Raw genomic sequence first — 21,528 nt, 5'->3', positions numbered from 1 at the left:
TCCCATCACGTAGGCGCCTGTGCCTTCCTATACCGACGCAACCTAGGTGAGCACGCATCACTTCTTCAACCCCAAACCTCTTGAGCCTTCCCACTCACCATCTCGCGTATCGTCCAGGACGACATATCTCCGGACATTCTGTTTCACCACAATCGCCAAAATCAGAGACCCTACTCCGAGACACCAACATGCTCGTCAAGAAGGAAGCTCCGGTTGTCCTGACCGACTGCCTTGCAGAAACCCCCGGACCAGCACCTACATCAGTTCTTGGAACTCAGAACACAGAGTCAACAAATGTTGATTCTCAAAGCCAACCGTCATCCGCAGTTCTTCATGACGCTAAATCAGAGGTCTTCGGAGACACGGGTGAAGATAACGAAAATCACAATGAGAACAGTGATGAGGAGGAAGATGTGTACCGCGAGTGGCACCAAAACCCCGCTCAGTCTCGGACAATCTCCCAGAAGGCAAGAACAGACCTCGCAACTCTGCAGAATTTCACAAGAAATGTCCACTTGGACGACAGCCGTGAGAAGGTTTTGGACGAGTTCTCCGCGGCTGGACTTATTATGAAGGACACCAAGCAGATCATTAGTGCTCCTCGTGAGTATCAGATTGAGCTGTTTGAAAGGGCGAAGATGAGGAACATCATCGCAGTCTTAGACACCGGTATGGTTCAAGCCACGGCCACTATCTGTTAGTTGTGTTAACCAGTATCTAGGATCTGGAAAGACGCTTATAGCTGCTTTGCTACTGCAACACGTTCTCCAGAACGAAGTTGAGGACCGTGCAGCAGGCAAGCCCAGGCGCATTGCCTTCTTTCTGGTAAGTGATGCATGTTCATTGCTCATTAGGGCTCAACTAACTCCCAACAAGGTCGACAAAGTGTCGCTTGTGTTCCAGCAACATGCTGTCCTCGAATGCAATCTGGGACATAGCGTGGCCAGATTTTGCGGAGACATGCTCGACTCGATGTGGTCTCACGAATTTTGGGCGCAGCAATTTGAAGAGAACAAGGTTGTGGTCTGCACGGCGGCCATCTTGCAAAAGTGTCTGGCGCACTCGTACATTCGCATGGATCAGATCAACCTCCTCATCTTCGACGAAGCTCATCATACAAAGAAAGACCATCCGTACGCACGTATCATCAAGGACTACTACATCAAAGAGCCTGACATGGAAAAGAGGCCAAAAATATTCGGCATGACCGCTTCGCCCGTGGATGCTCAAACCGATGTCAAGATTGCCGCTGCACGCCTCGAGGGTCTTCTACATAGCGAGATCGCCACCATACCGGAGGATTCAACCTCGTTGAAAGCCCACGCGCGCAACATCATGGAAAAAGATGTCTTTTACGGCATGCTACCTATGCCATTTGAGACAGAGTTGTACCGCAAGGTAGCTGGACTTGTCCGCCACAACTGCCACTTCGGCAAGGAACTCTTCTTTGCGCGCCAAGCAACATCGTTCCTTGGACCATGGCTGTCCGATCGACTCTGGAAGCTTTTCCTTACTGACACGACGATTTTGCGGTTGACGAACAGAACTGACATGACCTACTATGGCCTCGACATGACTGGCAAGGAGGCGGCAGCCGTGCAGAAACTTCGAGAGATTGTCAAGGATCACGATTTCAGTGAAGTCTTGCCGACACTTGATCACCTTTCAACCAAGGTGCTTCGTCTGTGGGAGGAACTTCAAGCGCGTTTCTCCAAGCCCACCGATCACAAGTGCATTGTGTTCGTTGACATGCGCCTGACAGCCCTGCTTTTGACCGACTTGTTCCGCCAAGAGGCCACGAAACTTCCGTTCCTCAACGCCGAGTTTCTGGTAAGTCCTTCTGTGCTATCTATTTATTTTTGAAGCTGACTTTTCCTGGCAGATTGGAAGTCGGCCCGATTCTGGAGCAGCCAACATGTCGTTCAAAGAACAAGTCCTAACCATTTCCAAGTTCAGGCACGGCAAAGTCAACTGCCTGTTTGCGACGCAGGTTGCAGAAGAAGGAATAGATATTCCGGACTGCAGTATGGTCATTCGCTTTGATCTGTACAGGTCTGCGATCCAGTACATTCAGTCGAAAGGCCGCGCACGTAGAGCGGAATCAGAGTACCTCACCTTCATCGAAGGTGGTAACGGAAGACATACCCGAACAGTGGCTCAAGCCCAGTACGACCAGGTCACGATGCGCAGATTCTGCACAGCTCTGCCAGAAGACAAGAAGATCTCCGGAGTCGACATGACAGCCTTGTTTCTTCACGGTGAAGCACAAAAGAAGACATATGTCATTGCGTCCACCGGTGCAACATTGACGTGGATGTCCAGCCTAGAGGTGCTCTCCAACTTCACCTCTTCATTACGTCAATCTAATGACGAGGTGCTTGCGCCAGAGTACGTGGTTGTAAATGAAGGCCAAAAGTTTCTTGCGGAAGTTCAACTGCCGCCAAGGTCCCCGATTCAAACAATGGCCGGAAATCCTCATTCGACGAAACAAGACGCGCGCTGCTCGGCAGCATTTGAGATGTGCAAGGAACTGATCAAGAAGAAGTACATCGATGACCGTCTGCGTCCGGTGTTCGTCAAGAAGCTTCCCGTCATGCGCAACGCCCGACTTGCGGTCAGTTCGAACAAGAAGGCAGAGTACAGGATGCGCTCGAAGCCAGATATTTGGTCAAGATTGGGCCCGGTCGACGTGGTCTACGTCACGGTGCTGAGGATGGGCAATCCCGAATCCGTTGGCCGGGACTCAAGACCCTTGATTCTTGTCACGAGAGAGATGCTTCCTGACCTCCCTCCCATCCCGCTCTTCTTTGGGAATGACCAACAGTCAGATGTCTATCCCGTTTCCTTGCCCACTCCTATCCGGGTGTCTGCAGAAGACTCCGAAGCCCTGAAAGAGTTTACCTTACGCATTTTCAAAGACGTCTTCAGCAAGCAGTTCGAGGCCCCAATTACTGACGTGCCGTACTTTCTTGCCCCTGCCACAGTCTATCACTCGGCAAAGCTTTCTGAAGTCGACGATCCAGCTTCGTTGATTGACTGGGAGCATCTTCGCTCCACGCAAGGCAAGGAATTTTTGGACTGGGACGCAACCACGCCAGATGATTTCTTCAGAGACAAGCTCGTCACCGATCCCTATGCAGGATCTCGCAAGTTATACTTGCGTGGTGTTCGAAAAGATATGAAGCCCTTGGACATGGTTCCCAACGGAGTCCCCGACCCTGGCCACAGATCATGGCGAGACGCCAACGTCGAGAAGAACATTACCGAATACAGCGTCAGTCTCTGGGCGAAAAGCCGCAAGAAGTTCACGTGGCGTCAAGACCAGCCCGTCATCGAAGCCGAAGTTGTCTCTCTGAGACGAAATCTCCTTGACGATTTCATCGAGACCACGACCGAGGAATCCAGAATATGCTATGTCATTTTGCAGCCTCTGAGAGTGTCAACTGTAAGTGCTCTACTATCATAAGATGTAGGGATTTGACTAACACTCGCAGCTTCCAATTGAGACAGTAGTTCTGGCATTTGCTTTCCCGGCCATTATCCATCGCATGGAATCTGTCATGATCGCTCTCGATGCCTGCAAGCACTTGAATCTCACCATTCGCCCGGACCTGGCACTCGAAGCCATGACGAAAGATTCCGACAACAGCGACGAGCATGACCAGGAAAAGATCAACTTTCAGAGCGGCATGGGCAAGAACTACGAACGGTTGGAGTTTCTTGGTGACTGTTTCTTGAAGATGGCCACGACGATCGCCATCTTCACATCCAAGCCTGACGATGACGAGTTCCAATACCACGTCCAGCGCATGCTCCTCATCTGTAATCAGAATCTTTTCAACAAGGCAGTTGATAGGGGCCTTCAAGAATACGTGCGGTCTCAGAGCTTCGACCGCCGCAGCTGGTACCCCCAGGGATTGAAATTGATGAGGGGCAAACAGGGTCAGCCTGCGAACAAGCATGCTCTGGCGGACAAGTCTATCGCTGATGTCTGCGAGGCTCTCATCGGCGCCGCGTACCTTTCATACGCAGACTCTGACAACTACGACATGGCCATTCGTGCTGTGACCGCCATGGTCAAGGAGAAGACCCATCGGATGACCTCCTGGGGTGATTACGTCGCTGGGTATCGGCATCCTGAATGGCAGGTCCGAAAGCCAACCCCAATCCAGCGCGACATGGCCCAGCAAGTCGAGGAGTCGATGGGATATAAGTTCAAATCTCCTGCTCTACTCCGGAGTGCTTTCCATCATCCTTCGTATCCCAGGGCATACGAGAGCTTGCCAGACTACCAGCGTTTGGAGTTCTTGGGTGACGCGCTTCTTGACATGGTCTGCGTCGATTTTCTCTTCAACAAATTCCCCAACGCAGACCCGCAGTGGCTCACAGAGCACAAAATGGCCATGGTCAGCAATCAATTCCTCGCCAGTCTGTCTGTGAAGCTTGGCCTTCACAAGCATATCTTGGTGGGTACATCCGCGATGCTGAGCCAAAAGGAAGAGTACGTGTCCTCGCTCAACCTGGCAATGGCAGAGGCGGAATCTGAGGCCGAGTCGGGGATGTTTTCTCAAGACTATTGGATCAACGTCAAGCACTCGCCCAAGTACCTTTCCGACGTGCTGGAGGCTTACGTTGGTGCCGTCTTTGTCGACTCGGGCTACGACTACAACGAGGTCCGCAAGTTCTTTGACAAACACATCCGACCGTTCTTCACTGACATGTCGCTCTACGACTCATTCGCCAAGAAGCATCCCGTTACGAGACTCAGCCACTTGATGGAGAAGGAGTTCAAGTGCACAGAGTACCGAATCATGACGACCGAGGTTGCACCCCCGGCAGGAGAAGGGGCTCGCGTTCTTACCGGCACCAATGTGCTCTGTGGGATCATTATCCATGGAGAGGTTCGATACCACACTACGGCGGAGAGCGGACGATACGCAAAGGTTCGAGGTGCAGAGCGGGCGCTTGCTGAGTTGGATGGCCTGTCTGTTGATGAGTACAAGAAGAAGTTTGCATGCGACTGCAAGGGAACTGAAGGCGAGGAGACCGGGGCGATCAATCATGGCACTGCAGTATAAAGTGCAGGGATGGAGGGGGGGACGTATTTGGCAGGGAATTTCTAGGAAAGGGGAATGACGGAGTCCAAGTTTGCTCTCGAGGTTCGTGCGTGGTGAGACGGTCTCATCGAGGTAGGCACGAACAAGTAGATACGGAAAGACAGCGGCAGACTTGCAATCTCAATTTTTGACTTTAAAGCACGCGAGATTCTGGGCCTTGCCAGATGGATCAAATCTGACTTGTGTCCACCCATCAGTTTTGGAACAGTCTCGATTGTTCATATCAAGCAGTCGTCAAGACAGCAGTGAGTGTGGGGGCAAACAGTCAAGCCCAAGTTGATTCGGCTTTGTTGCAAGAATACTAAATGGACAGGCCACGTTCTAGCCAGCCAGTCATCCCCGCCCTCCTTCCTGCCCTATCCATCCCCATCACTCCAACTCCCTTCTCTCAATCCTCCTCCGCCCTCTCGCCGTCGTCTCTTCGCATTTCATAGCATGCGAGGTGCTATTAAACGTGAAATAAACCAAGTAGAAAAAAATTTCATCTTTGTATATAAAACAGACCCGTGTTGAAACTCCTAGCTCTTGTCGTAGCTTCCAAGACTTCTTTTTTTCGTTGGGGGAAAAAAAACCTTCATAGTCCGTTGGGGGTATCGTTGAGATTGTATGCATGCTCCTTCCAATTCCGTTCCGCTCTCCCTTCTCCGAGGCTTTTGCGCTGTGATGTGAGGTTTGAACTCATCGCCTGACGAATTCGGTATGAGTGTCTTTTTGTTGAAAAAACACAAGTTGAGCCCCCTTTTTTCCATCCTTGACCTGTTGAAAACGCCGTTCATGATGCATACTTAATAATTTTGTTAAGGGGGTTGAGTAAATTGAACAAGAATCAAAGGTCACCTAAGCGGTGACAGCAGCACCTGTGGTGCCGTTTTGCAGTTCCGTCTCCCCATTCGCCTTGGGTTCAGAAGGGATATCGGTGTATTCCTGGACGGAAAGACCATCCAGCAAGTCGAAAAGGGCAGTCTTCTGGTGGAAGTCGTTGTTGACTGGAGAGCAAAGTCAGCTTAATCTAACACATGTTTCCAAAGTCATTCAAACTAACCGATGTTGATCAGGTACCATTCGTTCATGATACGATCGATCAGTACTCTGCTGGGAGTTCCGGCCTCAAAGCAGCGAGCCCAGTCGGTGCCAAGACGGAAGGCCTCGTCCTTCCATGCCATGAAGCTGATGCCCTCGACGATGGTTGGTTGCACAATCTCCTTGCCTGGGAACACACCCCAGGTGACAGCGTTGGGGCTGTCGCTAGACGCGTTGTATGTGAGAGCACCGTTCTTGGTAGTGGCGTAATACGTCATGTCGGGGTTCTTCTCAATGCGAGCGACGATCTCCGGGAACAAGTCGGGGTGAACCAGGAGTTCAAGGTAAGCCTTTTGGTAGACGTAACCGTTCGGCGGACCCCAGCCGTGAACCGGGTGAGATGACTTCACGCCGTCGACTGCAGGCTGCGAGTTGATTGTGAGTAAGCCACGCTTATTGAGGCCAATGAGCTCCTCCCTAATACCGTCGGCTTCGCTGGTCAGAGGAGCCTCACTCCAAGGGAGATTGTCAATTTCGGTTTCGAGGTAGCGGACGAAGATGTTGGCAACGTCCTTGATTGACTTGGGCTCGCCCCACTTCTTGCGGTTCTGCTCATTGGTACCTGTCAGTCCGATGCCATAGGCATCCAGCTCACCGAAGGCAGGCGAGCGAGAGTCACCCCAGCGACCGTTGGGGAACTCGTCCCAGTCCTGCGTGCGCAGCACATAGGACTTATTGCGGCCCTTCCAGAAAATGGGCCGCACGTCCTCCTCCCTACGGCCGAGACCTAGCGACTGCTTCCAGGGGAGAGCGTGCTTCAGAGGGCGTTCAGAAGAGGGCATGTAGTCAAGCTCTTCAAGCACCATTCTCGTGGCCTGTGCAAGGTTCATGGTGTAAAAGTGCAAGTGATGAATACCCGCGGCAATAATCTTCCGGCACATGTCTGCCACGAGGCCTTTACCAATCTCACGTACAGCCACATCGTCGTTCTTGACAGGCTCCAAAGCCGCCATCCAGTCGTCAGGAACCCGGCAGTTCATGTGCTTGGCGCGGCGAAGGAAACTGGCGTAGGTGGCAATCGGCATGATGCCAGGGATGATGGGAATGGTGATGCCGCGTTCGCGCACCTTTCCAACCCATCGGATGAAGTTGTCGGCGTCGTAGAACATCTGGGTGACAATAAAGCTGGCGCCCATGTCGACCTTCTCCTTCAAGTGGTCCAGCAGCTGCTCCTCGTCTTTGTTGTCGTCGCAGCCCTCAGGGTAGCCAGCAACGCCGATGTCGAAATGATCATGATAGGTGGCCCGGATGTGCTTCACGAGATCCTTTGCGTAGCGGAAACCGTCGTCGGTAGCCTCCCACTTCTCATGTTCTCTTGGGGGATCGCCACGGAGGGCCAGGATGTTGGTGCAGCCAGCCTTGTAAGCCTTGCGCAGAGCGTCATTGACCTTCTCCAGGCCCATGTCCGTACATGTCAGGTGCATGCAAGTCTCGAGGCCGTAGATAGATTGGGCCTGAAGGACCATCTCGCAGGTCAGCTCAGCGATGCGGCCGCCGGCACCCCATGTGATGTCGATGAACTTGGGGCCAAAGTGGTACATGCGCTCCATACGATCGTACAAGTTCTGAACACCCTGGGCGGTCTTCGGGGGGAAGTACTCGAATGAGAAGGAGGGCTCACCCGTCCTCCGGGTCTCGTCGAGCATAGCCTTGATGTGCATGTTGACTGTGGTGTGGTACTGAAGTGATGTGTGAAGGGTGGATCAGAAGCAGAAGAGGAAAATGACGGCCGCCAAAGGGCTCTCTAGGTTCGTGGGGTGCTGCGAAGAGAAGACGTTAGATCCAATTGAATAGCACGCAACACGCGCAGACGACCGACAAGGTATAGGATGAAATTGAGGCTATTTAGACGTGGTGTGAAGACCAGATGGGAAGGGAGAACATGGGAGGCGGGGTGGAGAGGCTGGCTGCAGGGACGGAATGTTCGAGGGGTTAAAAGGCGTGTTGAGAGATGCATGGCAGGAGGGCGAAGCAGCGAGACAGAATCAAGCTAGGGGTGAATGCTTACTAGACAATCTCTTCGGAATAGACGTGTGAATTTCTCTCCTGGCACCGATCCCTGGATCTGCAAGAAGGCACAGTCCAAAACTCCAAGGCAACTCAAAGGATCAGGACGTCTGGCAGAGGGTTTGGAGATGGAGAGAAGTTGGAAAATTTGGGGGAAAGAGTCCCGGAGCCTGGGAGTGAAGCGCAGAGCCAGTGGCACAGCACAACCACCCACCATTTTCCCGCTTGCACCCCCACTACGAGCGGCAGCGGCCACTAACAGCGAAGCGTGGGTAAGGGTGCCGCGAGGTACCTGAGGTAGCAAGTAGGTAGGAACGCTGCGTCTCTGCTTGAACCAACCTACCTCAGGTACGTTGCTGAGCTCCGAAGATGGAGGGTCGATGCCCCGCTTTGGCGATTAATTGCAGCGCTGCGAGTACGTAGCGCACCTAAGGTTCCCCTCGGTACGTATCTTACCCCTCCATCATGGATCCCTAGTCGCGTACCTTCCTGCGGGATGTGCGGCAGAAACGCTGGAAACAGGAACTCTGGGCAGGCGGTGACCGCCTCAGTACGCTGCTTCACCGCCAGACCCGGTTGAGGCAGTTGAGGCAGGTCCCTCTGTCCAAGCCTTCCGCCAATGACGCCACGTTCTCTTGCCCCCCCGAAACCTTGGAGTCAGGAAACAGGGACCAGGGCCGCTGTGCACGGAGCGGTCGTCGGCCACCTCCAGCCTCCGGTCAGTGTTTTCTCTCCAACAAACTGGAAGTCTCCAGCTCCAGATACTCGCTTTTCTCTTTTTCTTCCCTTGCCCTCCATTCCCCGTCTCTGTTTCTGTTTCTCCTATCAATGACACATGTTCATGGGTGATGGGGGCGAACGGCTCCTGCAATTGGCTGTTTACAGCGTATGTAACTGCTGTACGCATTCAAGCATTACATACCGTCCGGGGAACGGCGCAGAGACCACCTCAAAATCGACAACACCAGAAGCACGCAATCCTCAGACGGACAGAAACCGGCGCCCTGAGTAGCACAACCTCCACGTTTGTCAAACCAACTATAAAAGTCGCCGCAAAGGTTGTTGGGCAACTCATCCCTGGCTCGTGGGACAATCCCGCGGCTGCAACTGTCAGTCGGTCGCTTGCGTGACGTATTAAACAAAACATTGTCACAGACACCATGGGATTTATCTTCATGCTTCTCTCAATAAGGTTGGCCATCGGGAGCCCTCTTGATACATCGGCCACCCCAACCTCCGTTCCATGACGGCCGACTTCCCCGAGCCCTTTGCGCTTCCGAATCCGACACGCAAAAAGGGCTTCAGCACCGAAATCCCGCACCCAAGTCCAGGACTCCAGTTCAGCGCACGCCAGCCCAACCTAACCTGTCGTTTCTCGAAACAACCAAAAGACACAGGGAATTTTGGTTTCTCACTCCTAGACACTCTGCCTTTACAAGTTTCGAGTTGCATTCAACCGATCACCCACTCCCACGCTCGCTTCCGACCAAGGCCAATGAGCTCCTCCCGTGCTCCTCTCAACCCGCAACTCCATGCACTAGCCCGCCTACCTGCGTGCTGCATGTCGCGCTGCTAACCATTCTCCGGCTACGGCTTCTTGTCCTGGACTGGACGGCTTGCCTTTTCTACTTCATGCGGTGAAGTTGTTGTTGCCTGGCTTCCGTGAAAAAGAAGTGTGGCAACCACTCCGAAGTCAGCCGCGGCAGTATCGCAAGCACCGCGTTTTCCGTCCAACAAGCTAATTAGCGAAGCCGCTGAAAGATCACATGGTTTGAGACAGGTAAACTATTGTAGGTCTATCACACACAATTCGCTCAACTGCCATCAGACACCTCTTCAGCCACACTTCCGGTCTGCAGCTGCAAAGCCGCGGCGCCTCTCAACCGTCGCCACTTATTACTCTGGTCTATAACAGCTCTATCAAAGACAAACCACCACCTCTGGAAAAGTGCCTGGCCGACTTCCCAACTCGTTGCATCGTATGGGTCGGCCCCCCAGATACGCGCTCCCTCACATGAATCCTCCAGGTCGTAAGCAAAGTTCACCAGCCCAAGCGGGCCCCGGGCTGCCGGTGGCCGTGCCGCGTCGGGTAGACTGAACAAGTCAATGATGCGGTCCCGCACCCCCGGCCACGGCAGGAAGTCCATGATCGGATGATGGGGCACAAGAGCTTGCGTTGCCGTTGGTCTCCACGTCTCGGGGAGCAGCTCGGCCGGCGTACCAGCTCCCTGGTTGAACGGCGAGTTGGCCGCAGGGTCCCACATTACCGAGTAGGATCCGAGCCTGGTCGCGATCCGAAGAAGCCCTTTCAGTACCTTGAGGTCACTCATTGGTAGCAGGTAGCTGTCGGGAAAGTCGGGCGAGGTGGGAGGCGAAGACATGGACGACGCCGATCTGCTCATGAGAGATGCTGGGTCGATGGTAGACGCCGAGCTGAACGAAGCTGTCACCGCCACGTCGCCTCCCAGCCCCTGATCCAGCATCGTCGGAGTCATTGTGCCAAACATGAAGTTGCCCGGCATGTCAGTCACATCCGACAGATCGCCGTCCCAGGCCGCAGCCGCGTCCAGACCAAACGCCGCCGCATTAGCGTCCCCTGCACCACCTCTGAGGGGCAGAAAATCGTCTGCAGCCTGAACAATCGGGCTGGCAACGTCTTGGAGACGAGGAACGGCAGGGCGGTCAGCAACTGTCTCAACCAGTTGGGCTTCTGAGCCGCTCCCTTGCTTCTGCTTCGCGAGACGGGTTTGTCTCTTGCGCTCCCCTGTTCCAGATCAGTCACACGTGCCCAGACGCGCAGGGCAAACGTGCTCATGAGGCGCGCGCACCCAAGAAGAAGAAGAAGCGAGGAACGGTGAGCTTACTGTATCTTCTCTGAGCCAATACGTTGAGGACTCTTTTCCGTTCTGAGGCGTCCTCTTCAATATCTGGTACCTGCAAGGACGGAGGTGCCTTGTGAACCCTCTGCCGGGTCCTGGGCCTGTTGTGTGTCGCGGTGGAGCTAGCCGTGTCTGCCATGGTCTTCTTCACAACGATTGGCCCTTGATGTAGTACTATGTGCGATGCGGCAGTATCGAAACGGCAAGAAAGATCGGATCCTTGCTGTGCTCCTTAATGGCCAATTCCGTATCATTTCGACGGGTTGGACCTCTGACATCGTCTCGGCGGCATGTAATTTAAGCATGTTCGTTAACTGGCTGGAGCATTACACTGTGTCAAAAATGGCGTTATGCTTACTGTGTAAGCATAACGGATAAGGAGTACGCGCAAGAAGCGCGCTCCGCCGTGTAGAAACAGGTTCTCGCTAACATTTTCTCAATTCGACGTTCCTCCTCACAGTGTCGGGACATGCCTAGCGTCAGTCAGTAGGAAGAAAGCCTTGCTGCTCTGGGAATATCCAGAGGTCGTCTGATTCAATCCTTCACGATGGAGGGCAACTTTGCATAAGCCTCTTGCCACGGCTTTTCCTTCAATTGATTCAGACGTTGGCAGCTGTTCAAGAAAAAAATCCTCGCCGTCCATGAAAGCCTTCATAGGCTTTCCGGATCCGGAGGACCCGGCAATCCATCCATGACATATGATTTCATGTACTACGCTTTGTGCTGTAGAGAAACTGACGAGTGAGCGCGCATAATGGCGATTGTCTAAGTATCATTTCATTAAGTTTTCCATTGGGTATACGAGTTGATACGTTTGACAAGCTCCTCATCACCGCCCTCTATTCCAGTCCACCTTTTTGATAGCTCGTTGAGCCGGCCGTAACTTTTGATTTTCTCTTTACCCAGTAAACCATCCCCGTATCCTGTGTATCTGTATATGAAATAGTCGTTCAAGTCTTCGTTATTCGCCGCCTCAATGATGCATCAGAATCGATCAACTAGAAGGGCCCCCACCAAGAGGCGCACCGCCGCCCAAGTCCATCCCCATGCTCATCTCAAGACTTGCTAGGTCCGTCGCGCTGAAATCCAGATTTATCTCCTTCAGGATGTTGTTCATTTCCGCGTCGGAGATGGTCAAGTCCATGCCAGAGGGTAAGGCAGCGGTGGAGGACGAGGCCGATAGCTGCGGCTGCTGCTGTTGTTGCTCAGACTGTTTCGTCGACACCCAGCCCTTGAACTTGTCCAACAAGACCTGGTCATCGGCCGCAGTCGTAGGCTGCTTAAGGATAAGCCTGGCCTGCGCGCGGAGGGCGTCGTCGCTGGGGAAAGTGCCCGTGATAGCGAACTCCGTCTCAACGAAGCGGACGAGACCGTCTTCCAGCTCGCGGGCGCAGAAAATGGTCGCCGGCTTCGCGTAGCGGGTCTTGAACGTCTCGAGATATTTGTTGAGGATGGCCGAGTCCGTGTCGAACATGCGCGCGTCCCGGATGGGGACGTTGGCCGACTTGTCGGCGAAGGGGGCCATGTTGCCCTTGGGGAAGGCATACGGAGGCGCGAAGCCGGTGCCGCCCTGTGACAGGGACCAGGAGTCGCCAGGAGGGAGACCTGGACCGGGGTCCTTTGTGATGCCGGCGTCACGCTTGAAGCGTTGCAACCATTCTGCGTTGTCGGCTGCGGTTTGGTTCCATGGGTCGTCACTGGATTGTGGTCAGCATCAAATGTTCAGGAGACTGTGTGAAGATACTTACTCGTCGTATAGAATCCAACGAGCTTGGTGTTGAATCTCCGCGTCGGTGGGGACGTGGGAGCTCGGGTTGTTTGGGGACATGGTGGCTGCAACCCAACGACCGAGTTCTCGGGCAAGACGTCGGTAGCAGTTTGCGTCGTTCAAGAAGAAGGGACCGGTCTTAACATAGGAGGAATTGTTGGAGTTGGAGCCAGCGTAACTTCCTATGGCTGGGTCCGCCATTTGCGGGCAGATGAGGCTGGAAGCAGCGTTGCCGGTGGAAATATGGGATGGCGATGTCTCCGAGACGGAGAGCTGAATTCCTCCTACAGCCAACTGAGCCTCCGGAGAGGTAGTCCAGCTCGAGCCAGAGGCAGAGGGACTGAACTGATGGCGCTGTTTGAAAGCAGCCAACCACTCCAGGTTATCGGCAGCAGTCTGGTTCCAGCCGTCGTCGAACTCGTAGATAATGATACGAGCTTGTCGTTGCAAGTCGGCATCGTCCGGTTCGATTCCCAGCGCCCTCTGAGAGTTCATGTAGTCCGCCAACGAGCGCTCCAGTCTGCTATAGTTGTGGATGGTCGAGTCGACTTTGGTCAAATCTGTCGACCGTTCGTTCGCGTTCACAATGTCTTCGGTTCGGGGGAGGTGTGCGCGCTGTCGGAAATTGGCCAGCCAGTCGGTCGAGGTGTAGATCATCTTAACGAGCCAGTTGGCGATGAAATCGGAGGGAGTGGTCGAAACTTCCTCGATGCGTCCCACAATCTTACAAGCCTCTTCCTGGAGCTCTTCGTCCATGGCGGTCAGGCCCAACAGACGCTTCGCTCTGACGAATTCGTGAAGCTGATTTTCGAGCGGGCAGACCTCGAACAAGTTGTCCTTGCCGTTAATTTTCAGGGTGGACAGTCTGTTTTCAATCTGCGAACGCATCGGACCGAACTTGGCTTGTCGCATGATTTCCTCCGTCGACATGATCAGATCACGCAGCCATGAGAAGGGGTAGGAAATCTCTCGGATGGACAAGACTTCAGACGCGAAAATAATACGACACGCCTCTAGTTGCATCTCCTCGTCGCTGGGCATGCGGCCGGTCTTGTCGAAGTGGTTCTGCATGAAGTACGCCAACTCAATCTTGATGAGCTCATAAGCGCTCCTGGGGCTCTCTGCCGGTGCGCCGCTGGCCTTGTACGGGTAGGGAGTGTTTCGTTCATTGTCAATGAGATCTATTTACCAGTTAGACGTCGGAAGCTGGTCTACGGGATATCTGAGGGGTCTCATACATGGCGGGATGGAGTTCTCGATCATTGAGAGCACCGGTGCTTCAAAACCCCAGTCACCCTTCCAGTCCGCCATGGTATTACCAGTCTTGAAATGCTCTGCCAGATGTTCAACACGAGAAGTCCAATTCGGGAGTACAACTCCGCAGAAACCGCAACGCGACCGAATCTCTGGCGTGGCAACCTTCCATGCTTTCATAGACCAATCCACAAACTTTACGTTGTGAACTAGGCGCAGATGCTGGTTGAGATGATCCTTCCGGTAGAAGGTGCGCTCTTCAAGAGTTCTTTCCTGGCATGCCGTGTGGTTGTGTGATTCGACGTGGGCACTGTCGGGATTGGCTTCGCCGCAGAAGACGCACGACAGCTGGTTCGTCTGCGGGTTGAGAGCCACAGGTCCGTCAGGGGCACATACCCATCTCTCCAATGACAAGTGGAGAGACTTTTCGTGCCGTTGCCAGTCGTGCTTTGTTCTGAACGTCTCGGTGCAGAATGTACACTGGAAAGTCTTGAGAGGGGTGGCCAGGGACGTCTTCGCGTCGGAGGGCTTGCCACCAGCGCGCCTCCTGCGACGCCTGCGGCCGCGGTTGAAGGACCCAAACGAACCAAAAGATCCGCGGGAGGCATGCGAATAGGCAGAGGCAAACGAGCCGCCCGACGAGTGTGAAGTGCCGACACTGCTCGCCGAGGAAGCATTGCACTGGGACCTACCCGACCCATCATCCGTGAAATTGAAGCTGTAAGGGCTGTTGAGGCCTAAGGATAGTCAGTACACGCAAAGGCCGAGATGTATGGTGGGTATGTATGTACCTGATGAAGAGGCCCCCGAGCTGGAAGCGACGGCGCGGGCGATAGCTGTGACGGTGGCAGGTTCGTTTTCGGGCGGAGAGTCCACCCAACGCTCCAGTGGGTTCATGCGGCTCGTTCTGCCATCCGGAGCGGGAGTGCCCCGTCTCTGTGGAATGTCGATGGGACCGGTCCAGCTGCTGCGGACGTGAGGTGATGTGGAGCGAGGTGCCTGTGTCTTGCCCCGACGCCGGGCGTTGGCAAGCCAGTTGGTGATCTGGGTCTTGTTGAGACCGGTCTGACGTTGGAGCATCTCTTTCTCTTCATCACTGGGGTAAGGATGACGAGTGTGCGTAGAGAGCCAATTTTTGAGAATCCGTACCGATTCCCTCGAGAAACGGGCGCCAATTTTGGCTGGAGTTGCCGACTTGTTAGGTACCGGCATGGCAGGTTCCTCTGAAGAGGTGCCCAGGCTCTTGAGTAAGTCTGGCGTCGATGAGCCCGGGATACTAACAGGCATTGCACCATCCTCCTGAGGGATGGCACTGGGATGGTCTCCCATGGTGGGCCAGGGGTTCTTGGGAAGATTGTCCATTTGGAACAAGTCAGGCTGGGTAGCAAAGCTGCACTCGTTTCGCAGAGCGACACAGGAAGTGCAGTAGTTTTTGTAGCGACCCTCTCGAATCTTTTTGCACTGGTAGCCTCCGAGGGTGCAGTTATCGCAGGGAAAGTCTGGGGCGACCCACCAATCTTCAAGCTGGTCGCACTGTTCCTTATCGAAGGTACAGTTGGTGTTGAAAGATTGGTGCATGTCGCTGGTCAGTTGTGCGTCCAGAGGGCTGAGGGTGTTGTTGTCCGAAGGCAGGGCACCCGGCGCATTCTCTGCCGAGAAGTGCTGAAGAGCGAAGAAGCCAAAGTCGTCGTCATCCACGTTCTCCAATACGAGATCCAGGTTGGGGTCGGTGGGCGAGACGTCCTGGGAGGGCATGTTGAATATGTCGCCCACCTCTGCGGCGGCCGCCTCCCAGTTGACGAACTCGTCCATGTCCTCGTGGATGGTTGTCATGATTAGGGAGCGCCCTTAATGAAGGGCGCGGTTGGTCGATCTGGATGACCTGCGGAAGGGCGTCGGTGTCATGGAGCGGCTCCTGCAGATGTAAGTCGGCAGGGCGTCGCGACCAAGAGCGTTGTCAATTGTCAAATGTCAACTGCCACAGAGCAAACGAAGCCCCGCCCAATTGTAAGACTGCCGGAGCAGACAAGATGATGGAATCGGAAGGCTAGTCCGGGTCTGGCGGCGTCTTGACAAATACAGTACAGGAGGAGGGGTCGGAGGCAAAGGAGGAATTGGTATAAAGATGAAGGATACAAAAAGACGGAGGAAAACTGGTTCCTGGCATCGAAATCTTTTATTCAAAGCCTCGCGCAGTTTCGCAGCAAAGACGAGGTCAAGCCAGCTGGACTTCCCGCGTCGATGGGTGTTCCCAAGTGGGAGTCACCAATGGCTGGGTTGGCTCGCCAGACCGGACCGGGGTCTGTATGGGTCGCGTGTGCATCAACTTGTCAAGAGTGCGCCCTTCGCTCGACAAGTCTACACCCTTTGGACGGGGACGCCCCCACCTTTACGTCTGCGCCGGGGGTGGTGGGTGCCTGTGCCGCTTGGACTTTTAGGTGCTAAGGTAAGGTAAGTAGCAGCCTCGAGTGTCCCTCCCTCCGTGCCTCCGTGCCTCCTTCACATCAGGTCCAGTTTGCGGAGGGAAGGAACTGCGGAGTCGACATCGGAGTCGTGGTTGGTGTAGGTAAGGTAGGTAGGTACCTAGGTGGCTGCAGATAGCCAACCTCGACGTCGGCCGCCTCGTACAGGCCTTTCTTTCATGGGCTGCAATTGAGTTGAAAATCAAGCGAATCCCAGCAGTGCCTCTTGTCGATGTACACACACTTGGACCATCATAAGCGCTTGGGGACTTTGGTGGTCATTCCTGCGCCTACCATAGTAGTCCGGCTCAAATCCCAGGGTCCTTTCTAGAAGTCTCAAGTCATTTCTAGGTTGGCAGCCAGCGCTGCACAGGACGAACTCAACATGCCAATGCAGCACAGAGGCTGCAGCTCGGTGGTCTGCCCCGCTACCTGGTTGGCGTGTCCAATGTAGGTAGGCTGCAACGCAGCCTGCCGTACCCTTGCTCATTCTGCTCGTTGATGGTTGATGGGCGTTCGAAATGCCCGTCTGACGGTGAGGCCGTCAGCACAATGACGGTTGAGCCAGGTCCTATGGCCAACCCTCGGTGTGCCTTTACCGAGCCTACATCGCTGCTGAGCGTCTTGAAGCCTTCGACCTGTGTAACGTGCATTATTAATAATTGACCCGCCTTCTGCAGCCATCCTCCCAGGACAGCACGTCTCCGGTCAATAGAAAAATTCGCCGCTAATTGTCTGTTGGAGGAAACAAGCGCGAAGCTTTTCTTCGGGGCGGCATCCGGTTCCCTACCCGCGCACCGCAACCACTGTCGAAAGGACGGCTTCGGCTTCGGGATAGAAGCACATGAAGATGGTCATTCCTTCCCTTCCCTCCCATGCGAGTCAAGGTTGGGGCCGAGGACTTGTGGCGCCATGTCGCGAAGACACAATTTTGTGTTCCTGGCGGAAAGACAACCGCCGGTGCCGCCTTTCTCCATACCAACATGGCCTGATTCTACGAACATTAGCCGGCATCGCGAACCATCCAAGTGCCCTGGAGAAGCGAAGATGACTCCTTCATCCCCATCGAGGCTTGAACCCGGTTCGGGTAGCGAGCTACTCTCCGCTCCGTACTCGTCTCGCCGCAGAGCCCCGCGACACACGCTGCGGTTTCTCCGCGCTCATCTGGGGGAGGCATGAATGACCATATTATGCCGACGACCGCATCCCGTCCCGCTGCTGACCGCCGTCTTAATGAAACCAGGTCATCTTCGGGCCCTGTCTCGGCCTGCGCTAACGTCGGATCACCCACTCGGGGGACCCCACCGCCGTGCCACACGCCTGAACAAAGCCCTTTTTGTCCTTGGCCTTTTCGCCGACTCTCAGCGAGGTCGGAGAGCCGTTGGATTCTGGTTGGCCCAGGTCTAACTTCACAAAGGCATTCAGCCGACAGTAATGGCTTGCGTCGCTCAGCCTCGGTTTGAAGTGGATAACCTCGAAACGCTGCGTCTGATCGGCCGCGGAGACGACGGTGCGAATTCCATGTTGCGCGGAATACAGAGCGACTCGACCTTGACTACATTTCATCTTGCTAGCCAGCATGCCAACGGCTTGTAAGCTGAGTGGCTGGCTGACGACCTGCCCATACTAAAAGAAGGACATCGACGAAGCAATTGGATCATGGTGGAAGGTGTTGCCGTCCCCAACCGTACTCTGTGCAGACCACTCTTTGGCATCTCCTGGCGCAGTTTCCTTACGACATCTCTGTCAACATCTCCGTCACATGCAAGCTCCAGAGAGGCCCCGGCCACGAACGACTGGAAGCGCACGACGCCTAGCTGTGTTTGCTGACTGCTGGGGAAGCCTATGCTGTGTGGCTCACGCCTGCATACTCAACGAGCAAACGAGCTAACGAGCTGGCTGGCGGTGATTCACTAACACAGACGCGCCATTCGAAGTCAAACCTGGTTGGACTGAATATCGTATGCCGCAAGAGGTGATGACGGACCGTTGCCGTTGACGTCGCTCTCGGAATCTCTTTCATTCTTCTGGTGGCACCGGTGTTATTGGCTGTCCTCGGCTTCATTCTGATCTCTGGCGCCCATTGGATGTCCTAGTCCTTTCCGCCGCTACGTCTGTCGTTGTCGTTTTCATCGGCATCATACCTCTGAGCTATTCCCGGACATTGAAAAGACAACGCCTGGCGCGGCATTCAAGGATTCACCATGGCGGCAGTCGTACGCTTTGGTTGTTCAATCCTTTTCATCATTAGCTTTTGTGGCGTGTCGTCTGTCTCCCACCGCCAGTTGAGTGTCTCGCCACCAATTGATAGTACACATGAAAATCGCAATGACAAGGAGGTATAGAATAAGAAGCCCCCGCGCGCTGACCGACCCCGAACGATACCCTAACCCCGGACGCAACCTGCTTCCCCGCCTCTTATCACGAGTTCAGGATGGCGGCGTGGCACTCAGTGCCGATGTTTGGCGTCTCGAGAGCCGTCCGGTTTTGAGGGCCCGGCTTGAGGTAGCAGTTGCCAGGCGCTTTGCCCTCCACCGCGCCTGATCTCGTCGTCCACAGAGGAATGAAGCTGACCCCTGCGCACGTCGCGTTGCCGTTGAAGCCGGCCTCGGATGAGCTAAAGGAAGCGCAGGCGTCCATGCAGTTGTTGAAGTTGGCGGTGAAGAGCGACATCAACGGGGCGTTAGGGGCGTTGGAGTTGCAGAACATGGTGAAAGTCACCTTGTTGAAGACTGCCATGCCTGTCAAAGGGGGGTCCTGCGAAACGTGTTCTCGGAATTGAACTTACAGTCCGTGGTGTACGTCTGTCCCGTCGTCGTCTCGTCCTTGTTGGAGCAATTGTTGGAGATGGAAGCGAACCCAGTAGCCGTCGCCGAAGCGCTCGCCGCCGTCACCGTAACCGTCGTAGATGGCTGTGTGCTAGCCGAAGCCTCGAGGGCCGCGAGCTTATCGAGTGCATCATTCGCCCGGTTCGCCTCCACGCCTGTTCCTGCTGCCAGACCGATGACGGCCGCGGCCAACACTGCGATGATGATGGAGAGGATGAAGACGAGGAACGTGCAGCCGCAGACGGTTTTCCTGCTCTTCTGCGGTGCGACAGACTCTCCAGGTGCATGATACGTCGAACGATGGTCCGCGGTGCCGCCATATACTGACGGATCAACTGCCGTTGACGCGTAGGCTCCTCCATAAGTCGAGTCCTCTCTCTTTATCGGCGTGACAACTTGCGGTTGGGGCGAGGTGGGATAGGACTGAGCAGGAGGATGGTACACCTCGGGATATGCTTGATGAGGTGCCACTTCGGGGCCTTCGTCATAATGCTGAGGAGTCGACATCTTAGTACGGACAGTCCACACGTCTTGGCTGAGGGTTGAAGACTTGAGGAAGCCAAAGGACAGAAGGAGATCGGCGACTCACCACTGGGGCCATTTTTATGTACTCCGCTCTACTCATATAGCCCGCTCGAAATACAGAAAGCAATACAAGAAAGGCGAGGCGGTGCTTGTTGGCTGAAAGGATTGGCAAGTTGTGGGACGGGAGACATGAAGCTAGACCAACGAGAAGAACCGAAGGAGCGGCGGATGGGAAGACATTAAAGCCCAAGCTGCAGTAAAATCTGACAACTTGGTGCCCTCCCTCACCCCCGGCGGTGTTACCCATCCTTCGGGCTGATGGTCAACTTAGTATGTGGACAATAAGGAGAGACAGTCGCTACGCCTAGCTTGCTACACTAGTCGAGGGGGCCAGTCCAGAGCGGGATCCAATCCATGATCGCCATCCATACACACACTCGGCGGGCGAAGTATTGCAGGGGGGCTGCGGGAACGGGGGCCGAGACCAGCAGCAGCATCCATATCACCTTGCAGGCGTAGGCAGGTTTGATATGCCGGCTGCCTGGCTGGCTCTTTACCGATGTTGTCTTAGACGAGCTGAGCCGGGGTTGGACAGGGTGAGAAAAAAAGCTTGGTTAAGATGAACGGGCTGGTCGTGCACGGCATGGTTTGTAAGGCCGGCGCTAAACATCCTTCTAATCTACGGTGGTACGGATATCGTCCGTGGTGAGATTTTGAATGGTAGAAGCCTGGGACGCGCTTCGTTAACGACTTAGCCGCGAAGTAGGCAAATACGTGAGCGAGTCGTCCCAAACCAGCCACAAAAGCTTGTCATGGTTGTGCAATATGCCACTGCCAGCGAGTGCATGTCTTGGCTGTTCAACGTGACCGTGATCGACCCTCCAGCTTCATGACGGAAATTGGTTTTGTTGCAGAATATCAACCGGCGATGCCTTGTCCTACGATGCCACACCGGAGACAGACCCCCCTGGACCAACCGTGGTGACGGGAAATGGCCAATGAAGAAGGGTCATAGTAGAATCTCCATCCAGAAAAGGTGAGCATCACGACATCGCGTTGCTGGGCTGTCTAGCGCTGACCGGCTGCGGAAGGGGACCCATGTGCTAGGTATTCGTAGTGTACGATTCCGAAGTTGAGGACGGGTTGTGGGCCCCTACCTTTGGCTCAGAGTCGTAGCAGTTGCGTGCCTATTGCAACCCTACCTATCTTTTCTGTCAGCCAGGTTCTTGGGGCGACAGTCTTTCTTTTTGACATTCCGTGGCCGCGGTGTTCAGGTGTGTTGAGGAAGAGTCCAAGATTAGACATGGGACGAAGGGAGAGGCGCCGTCTGCCTTGAGTGATTATGTTTGTTTCTGGCGCCGTTGTGGCGCACCCGCTATCGTTTTATGAGCAGCTTAAGCCCTTCCCGCTGCGCGTTGTGCTGCACCAAGTGCCACGCTTCCGGCCCTACGATGTCTCGAGAACGCCCTGCCATGGAGGGCTGGTCGTGAAAATACCTTCTTCCTCCTCCCCTCGCTTCGTCCCGCCGGCAGAAGGCACAGAGTCATGTGGGTGGTGTGGTCGTCTCCGAAGGGACCTATCACAAACGGCGGTTCGTGGAAGGGTTGC

General features: G+C 54.7%; 5 protein-coding genes across 5 annotated transcripts; 1 reads left to right on the top strand and 4 right to left on the bottom strand.

Annotated features, from left to right (window-relative positions):
* Window positions 1-188: 188 nt before the first annotated feature.
* COL26b_002387 (uncharacterized protein) lies at window positions 189-5,078 on the top strand (the record flags this gene model as incomplete). The annotated part of the gene is made up of 5 exons (XM_053175308.1): window positions 189-669; window positions 722-825; window positions 877-1,830; window positions 1,883-3,445; window positions 3,495-5,078. The coding sequence occupies 5 exons, from the start codon at window positions 189-191 to the stop codon at window positions 5,076-5,078; spliced, it is 4,686 nt and encodes a 1,561-aa protein (XP_053040614.1).
* Window positions 5,079-5,954: 876 nt separating this feature from the next.
* COL26b_002386 (uncharacterized protein) lies at window positions 5,955-7,858 on the bottom strand (the record flags this gene model as incomplete). The annotated part of the gene is made up of 2 exons (XM_053175307.1): window positions 5,955-6,103; window positions 6,160-7,858. 2 exons carry the CDS (start codon window positions 7,856-7,858, stop codon window positions 5,955-5,957), a joined length of 1,848 nt encoding a protein of 615 aa, XP_053040613.1.
* Window positions 7,859-10,018: 2,160 nt separating this feature from the next.
* On the bottom strand, window positions 10,019-11,019 carry COL26b_002385 (uncharacterized protein; the record flags this gene model as incomplete). Its single annotated transcript, XM_053175306.1, has 2 exons — window positions 10,019-10,968; window positions 10,989-11,019. The coding sequence occupies 2 exons, from the start codon at window positions 11,017-11,019 to the stop codon at window positions 10,019-10,021; spliced, it is 981 nt and encodes a 326-aa protein (XP_053040612.1).
* Window positions 11,020-12,077: 1,058 nt separating this feature from the next.
* Window positions 12,078-15,938, bottom strand: COL26b_002384 (uncharacterized protein; the record flags this gene model as incomplete). The annotated part of the gene is made up of 4 exons (XM_053175305.1): window positions 12,078-12,780; window positions 12,832-14,032; window positions 14,090-14,842; window positions 14,897-15,938. The coding sequence occupies 4 exons, from the start codon at window positions 15,936-15,938 to the stop codon at window positions 12,078-12,080; spliced, it is 3,699 nt and encodes a 1,232-aa protein (XP_053040611.1).
* Window positions 15,939-18,988: 3,050 nt separating this feature from the next.
* COL26b_002383 (uncharacterized protein) lies at window positions 18,989-19,902 on the bottom strand (the record flags this gene model as incomplete). The annotated part of the gene is made up of 2 exons (XM_053175304.1): window positions 18,989-19,308; window positions 19,356-19,902. 2 exons carry the CDS (start codon window positions 19,900-19,902, stop codon window positions 18,989-18,991), a joined length of 867 nt encoding a protein of 288 aa, XP_053040610.1.
* Window positions 19,903-21,528: the final 1,626 nt, after the last annotated feature.

This window comes from Colletotrichum chrysophilum (genome assembly GCF_026319265.1).
Source record: "Colletotrichum chrysophilum strain AFK26 chromosome Unknown scaffold_12, whole genome shotgun sequence".
In the NCBI taxonomy this organism is placed as follows: domain Eukaryota; kingdom Fungi; phylum Ascomycota; class Sordariomycetes; order Glomerellales; family Glomerellaceae; genus Colletotrichum; species Colletotrichum chrysophilum.
The sequence above is the reverse complement of the archived record's forward strand: the minus strand, read 5'-3'. Positions and strand labels throughout refer to the sequence as shown.